Source organism: Hyaena hyaena, unplaced genomic scaffold (assembly GCF_003009895.1).
Source record: "Hyaena hyaena isolate Hyena2069 unplaced genomic scaffold, ASM300989v1 scaffold_1382, whole genome shotgun sequence".
Lineage (NCBI taxonomy): Eukaryota > Metazoa > Chordata > Mammalia > Carnivora > Hyaenidae > Hyaena > Hyaena hyaena.
In genome coordinates this window covers 376,353-383,429 of record NW_024082018.1, presented here as the reverse complement: position 1 = coordinate 383,429, position 7,077 = coordinate 376,353, and the positions used below count along the sequence as shown (strand labels likewise).

Here is a 7,077-nt window from a genome sequence, read left to right as displayed (position 1 = left end):
GACTTCTGTCTGCAGCTTCTGTGTTCACCGTGTTTCTTTTATTTGTTCCAGATCCACCTCCGGCCGCGATGTCCTGCCAGCAGAGCCAGCAGCAGTGCCAGCCCCCCGCCAAGTGCCCCCCGTCGCCCAAGTGCCCCCCGAAGAGCCCCGCCCAGTGCTCGCCCCCAGCCCCCGCAGGCTGCGCTCCAGGCTCCGGGGGCGGCTGTGGGCTCAGCTCCGGGGGCGGCTGCTGCCTGAGCCACCGCAGGCGCCACGGGTCCCATGGCTGCCGGCGCCACAGCTCTGACTCCTGTGACGGTGGCCGCGGGCTGCAGGCCGGGGGCTCCGGGGGCAGCCATGGCTGCGGGGGCGGCTGCTGAGCCGGGACCTTATGCTGAGACCAGGCTCCCAGAGGAAATGGGAGTCCAAGAGCCTGAGAAAGCTCCTCATGAAGCAGCCTTTCCAACATCTCCCTCTCTGAGCTGAGCAGATGAACTGCTCATGGAAGTGGGGAAGTGGGGAACTCTTCCCAGAAGCCTCTGTGGATGTCTTTCCCAGGAGCCCTGGGCTCCCCCTTCTCCGTGCTTCACACCATTACCATCTTTGTCTGATCTGGTAGAAAAATAAAGCTTCTTATTACCTCAACTGCCTCCCACTTGTCCTATGACTGCATTGTTCAAGGATGCTCAGTGGGTCCCCTCCCTGAACTCCTGTGGGTCCAGCATGCTGGCACCAGGACTAATCCTGGTGCGGGACTAAGACATTAAGGGGTCGTGTGTTTCCCCTACAGAAGGACCCTGGGAACCTCAGGCTGGAGGTGTGGACAGGAGCTGCTGCCAAGGCCTGACTGTGCTTATGTGACATGGTGGAAAGGGAGCATCTGATGCTGGAATCCACATCTCTGTTGAGGGTAGTATAGTGGATCAGAAATTGAGAAAAATGAGACCAAAGAGGAAGCAGAAAGGAAGGTCTGGGGGAGAAAAATCAAGTTAACCTACAAATGATGGGTTTGAGAGAGAGAGATGAGCTGCAAAGTTAATAAATTCCAAAAAATCTGAATTGAGGGTTCCCTGAGAGATTACTGGGGCGTTCAGTATGTGAGGGACTCTGAGTTTTGAGAAAACTGAGAGAAAAATAGAACGTGAGAAATGTCCCCGGGGTTTACAGATTGAACACCTATAAATTTCTTTCAAGAGAGCTCAGGTAGGATGGAACTCATTTTCATTATTTCTTTGGCTGCTGAATGCTACTTTTCAAAGTCAAGGTGCCAAAGAGACATGGCCAGGCTATAGTTACATGGGATCCCAAGTGGGGGAGCTCTCACCCCAACTTTGGAATAGGGCAACATTTATCTATATGCCAAACTGAACTGGTCATTCCTGATGAGAACCAAGCATGCTATTTCACTTGTATCACTAGATTTTTTGAAATAATGGTACAAAATAATGGGGGTCTGTTACACCCAAGCCAGGAGGGCTCTTGAAATGATTTCAGAAAGATGAAAAGACATAATGTAACTGTAGCTATAGGCAAAGTTGAAATTTTTGAGAGAAATCAGAGTTAGAGCATGGAAATTATAGACAAAGGACAAAACCAGTCTGATACTCTGGGAATTCAGCTGGATTAAGTACATTTTTGTCATCTCATTTTTTAAAAAATGAAAATTAGTTTTGCTACAATATTATTGGACATATAATTTCTTGAGAAACCGGAATAAATAGTGTCCAAATGAACCCAAATCTGTTCTGTCAGTCCAATCACTTAACTTGCTTAGGAATCCCTGGGGAAGTGGCCACTGATGTGGAGCCTACATTCAAGCAGGCTTTGCAATGAACGTGATTGGCTATTTGCTCTTGGATATTTGAAACATTCTTGAAAGATATTCTTTAAATGTCAGAGTTAAAATACATAACAGAAAAAAGGAAAAAGGACACATAAGCTCTGTGCAGGGAATTTGCTGCCTGCTGTTGAAAACATGCAAGCCACCATATTCAACCTTGCTCGTGCAGTCAAAGTCACAAACATCGATGAGTCTGTGCTGCTTGGCCTCAAATCCACAGGGACCATGTACATTTCAGGTGGCTAGCAACTGAGATTCATCCATCAAATTCTAGCTGCATAAAATTAACTCAGGAAACAACAGATGTTGTTGAGGATGTGGAGAAAGGGGGACCCTCTTGTACTGTTGGTGGGAATGCAAGCTTGTCCATCCACTCTGGAAGATAGTATGGAGGTTCCTCAAAAAGTTGAAAATAGAGCTACCCTGTGACCTAGCAATTGCACTACTAGGTATTTATCCAAAGGATACAAAACTGCTGATTCAAAGGGGCACATGCACCCTAATGTTTATAGCAGCGCTATTAACAATAGCCAAATTGTGGAAAGAGCCCAAATGTCCATCAACTAATGAATGGATAAATAAAATGTAGTATCAAAAAGAATGAAATCTTGCCATTTGCAACAACGTGGATGGAACTAGAGGGTAGTGTGCTAAGTGAACTAAGTCAGCCAGAGAAAGACAAATATCATATGATTTCACTCATATGTAGAATTTAAGAAACAAAAGAGATGAACATAGGGGAAAGGAAGGAAAAATCAGATAAACAGAGAGGAGGCAAACCATAAGAGAGTTCTAAATATAGAGAACAAACTGAGGATTGATGGAGGGGAATTGGATAGAGGGTATGGGCTAAATGGGTGTTGGGGATTAAGGAGGGCACTTGTGATGAGCACTGGGCCTTGTATATAAGTGATGAATCACTAAATTCTACTCCTGAAACCATTGTTACACTATATGTTAACTAACTTGGATTTAAATAACATGAAAAAATTCTAGCTGCACATCAGCAACTGGGAAGCAGTGTAATAAGAATACAGAGTGCTTAAGTTCAAATCCCAGCTCTGTAACTTAAGAGCTCAGCAAATGACCGTCAGTGTCCTCATCTGAAAAATGGGGTAATAATATTGTGCTTGGTGTGCTGACTAGTTTATGTTAATGTAGGTGCATAATGCAGAACATTAGTTAAATGTTAGTTTTTATTGTGATTTAATATGAAGAACTAAGGAACAAAGTTTGGGGTTCAGAATCTTCCAAGGATTCCTGCTGTTGGTATATCTAATCTGGTTGAAGGAAAAAAGAAGCAGGGTCAATGAATACAGTTCAGACATGAGATGCCAGAACAGTCACGGGAAGTCAGAAGTAATTAGGCATGGTTCCAACACTATACGTTGTCTCCAGCAGGTGAGGTCCCGGTAACTGGAAGAAAAATCCATTCTCTAGACTTGGCTAGGGCTGCATCAAGCCATCCTGGTATCCATCAATTCATTTTTCAGTCGTTCATAACACAAATACTTACTGAGCATGTCTTGTGTGCCACCTACCATTCTAGGCAATGGAGATACAATGGGAACCAGACAAAGTTGCTGCTCACTTGGAGCAGACACCCAAGTGGTCATGTTGCAGGCAGGGACTGATATTTGCTTGGTCTGCACCCAGTGTGCTAAGGTTTCAATATTTATGTCTCCCCCAAATTCATATGCTGAAGTCCTAACCCCAGCGTGATGGTGTTAGATGGTGGGCATTTGAGAGGTGATTAAGTCCCATGGGATTAGTGTCCTTATAAAAGAGACCCCATGTCTTTACCCATGTGAGATTGCAGCAAATAATGGCCATCTAGAAAGTGGGTGCTCACCAGACACTGAGTCTGCTGGTGCCTTGACCTTGGACTTCCCAGCCTCCAGGACTATGAGAAACAAACTTCTGTTGTTCATAAGCCACCCAATCGCTGGTATTTTGGTATAGTTGCCCAAATGGAGAAGCTGGATTCTCATCTCCTGGTGTGTGCTGGGTACCAGCATAGGTGGAATAAACCCAGCCTTGGCAAAATCTGAGGCATGAAGATGTTGAATTGTGTGGGAGTTAACAAGGGCATCTAGTGACAACTGGCCCCTCCGCAGAGCCAACAATGTAGAGGGAGGAAGACAAGTCATTAACAGAAAAAGGTTAGTGGGGGCCCTGCCTACTATTTTTGCATCACAAACCACCTCAAAATTTAGTGATGTGAGACAACTACTTTAGTTTCTAACAGTTTTGTGGGTCAAGAATTCAGAGAGGGGGCAGCTGGACAATTCTTGTTTGACTCTTTCAAAAATTTATAGTTAGATGTGTACTGGAATTGCGGTCACCTGAAGGTTTGACTGGGTTGGACTCCCAAGAAGGCTCACTCGGATGGCTGCCTATTGATGCTGGCTGTCAGATGGGGGCTTTACAGCTGGTACCTATACCTGCCTCTTTGACATTATAGGGTTGTCCTGAGACTTCTTGCATGATACCTGGTGTCCCCCAGGGATTGCCTCCCAAGAGCACCAGATGAGATCTGCATAACCTTTTGTCATGCAGAAGTCACATGGCGTCATTTCTACGACATTCGGTGGGTTAAAACAACCACAAACCTGCCTAGATTCAAAAGGGAAGAATACAGTCCCCATCTCTCAATGAGATATATTGAGAGACATGTAGTCAAAGAATTTTGGGAAAAGTTAAAAAAACATCATATGGGGATATTGAACACTGTCCTCATTCTTTCTCCAGTTTACAGTACTTACTACTGAAGCCCCAGTGTAAATTTATGTTCCCACAGTGTTTTTAAAGGACTCAGCTTTTGGCCATGGTTATAACATATTCAAGCTTTGAAGAGGATGGCTGGTCCTGTAGCTCTGATGTACCTAGAATGTCCAGAGTCATTATTGCAATGGTAATGTCTTGTCAAAGATATCAGAAGTTTTACCTACGTCACATTAAATTATTATTTCATCCTAGGAAACCAAAATAAAATACAGTGAAAAAAATGTTACAAAACTGATATATCTACCAGAAACACTAGTAAAATGAAATCTGTCACCTCTATTACCAATCACATCATTACATTCTCATCAATTGTTATTCAAATCTCATCTCCCTTTCCCCCCCAAGCTTTCTGACCAACAGGACGTGAGCATCCCTATATCTAACCCACTCTTATGACTCCTTGAGCAATAGCACAGTCAAACATCATACTTAGGTTTGCGAGTCTTGTCACTTTGGCAAGTGTAGACTGCTAATCTCTGGTTCTGCTTTTCATTCTAACATCTCTGGTGCATTTTGCCTTTAGTAGTTTTAGCTTTGTTTTTTTTTTTCCCCCTTAGGCATTTCTAGCTTTATTTTCCTATTTAAAAAAGAAGAAGGGGGATAGGATGTCTGACTCCAATGTCTATGTTCTTAGGCAGCACACTGTCCTACCTCCCATTATCTTTCAGATCCAACTTCCTTTCAGATCCAACCTCCCTTTCAGATCCACCTTCCCTCAGATATCAGCTTTATTTCTTCCTTCTTCCAAGAAACTTCCTTGCCAGGTATTCCTGGCTCTTGGGTCCCCTGTGTTCTTTTAAACTATCTTTACTGGACTGCCACAGGACATCTCAGCTTCTGCCTTGTACTCAAAAGCCATTTTGAAGGCCAAAGACCTAATCCATCACCCACAAGTGAGACCAGTTACAACATCTGGACTTGTCACTCCTGTCAGAGCAACAGGGAATTGAGACCAAAGACTATGACATAGGTCCCCTGGACTTCCCACACACTTACATTATAGCAGGTATCATTCTAGCTCATAATAACTTTATTACTTGTCACTCTGCACTATGCCTCTACACTGTAAGATTCTCAAGGATGGGAACTATGTCTTATACATTTGAGTGAATGAATGAAATAACAACCTTCAAAAGTCCTAAGGGTCAGGGCCAGATATTTGGGCCATGTAGGGACTTCCCTGCTACCAGAGGTGCTGGAGAGTTTGAAGATTTGCTACTCAGATTATAAACTATCACTGTCACCACTCTCCATGTCTCAGCATCTTTTTTCCTGACTAAATCAAAGAAGTAAGAAATAAAATTTGGGGGTTGATCAGTAATCACCTTGAGCCACGCCATTTCTGCCTGAGACCCTTTCTATTTCCCTGCTGCCTTTAGATGACCTAAACTGTGGGCTGAGGGTCATAGGGTCAGGATCTGCGATAGTGGTAAAGGGGAGGGTTTATAGTTATTTTTACATTATACTTCTGTCTCAATGTGAGGCAGTGGATTACTTTATTCTTTATTTCCTCCAGGATTATTGAACAGAGATGCCCTGTCAGGATGAACCAGTAGCAGTGCCAGACCGTGCCAACTGCCTAACCCTCAAATATCCTTTAGGAGTCTGGCTCTACCTTTCTTTCTGTTGTGGTTCCAGTTCTGGGGGAAACTGCTGCCTGAGCCACCATGGGACCCACAGATGCCACTGACAGCACCATCAGCATTCTGAGGCCATAGCTGCTGCCATGGCCATGGGGGGGTGGGTTACTCTCTGGGGTCATGGGGAGCACAGAGCATCAGGGTTGGAGGAAAGAAAGAAGCAAATGCCGGTAGCATTCTGGAGCTTCTCTTCCTCTTTTCCTCTCTGCCACATCTAGGCTTAAGATTTCAAGATGGCACTCTGAAAGATCTGAACTGACCCATGAAGCTCATTCTTTTTGCTTTCCAGAGGTCTGTGTTATTCCAACTTATGCCATTGTGTCTGGTCTTGAAGAATTATAAAGATTCTCCACCTGAGCACCATCTGACTGTGGGTTGTGTTTGTACCTCTCCACTACCCACCCCCCGTCCCAGACAACCTGGGCTTTTTCCCTCCTCCTCTGCTGCCCAGAGAACAGTCCTGAGGACCAGATGATGGGAGGAAGTAGGTTTTCCTCCATTCAAAGGGAGTCTCTGGAAACTGAGTCAGGTAAAACGTCAGGAATCGTCAGGGAAAGGCCTCATGTGTTTTGACCCTGATATGAGCAGGAACTTGTAGTCATAGGGTGTCTTTGCTGCCCTTACTTTCTCCTCTTCTTCATGGTGCTTCTCCCCATAGACCCATGCTCTCCATCCTGCATCTGCTAGGCCCACACCCTTAGGAGCCCTCAGTTGGCAAGCTTTTCCCCTTGCCCCGTTTTAAATTCTTCACGTTTTATACTCTACAACCTCTTTTGGTCTTCATTCGATGGGTGGGTTAATGCTCTCCTCCACCATCCACTTTGGTCTTAT

The 7,077-nt window shown here is 44.7% G+C and overlaps 1 protein-coding gene across 1 annotated transcript; it reads left to right on the top strand.

Moving 5' to 3' along the window:
* Positions 1-68: 68 nt before the first annotated feature.
* LOC120225393 (late cornified envelope protein 3D-like) lies at positions 69-359 on the top strand. Its single transcript, XM_039223608.1, has one exon. It carries the CDS (start codon positions 69-71, stop codon positions 357-359), a length of 291 nt encoding a protein of 96 aa, XP_039079539.1.
* Positions 360-7,077: the final 6,718 nt, after the last annotated feature.

What these genes read in the sequence shown, in the direction of transcription:
- LOC120225393 (XM_039223608.1), top strand. Translation starts at nt 69, where the DNA reads ATGTCCTGCCAGCAGAGCCAGCAGCAGTGCCAGCCCCCCGCCAAGTGC.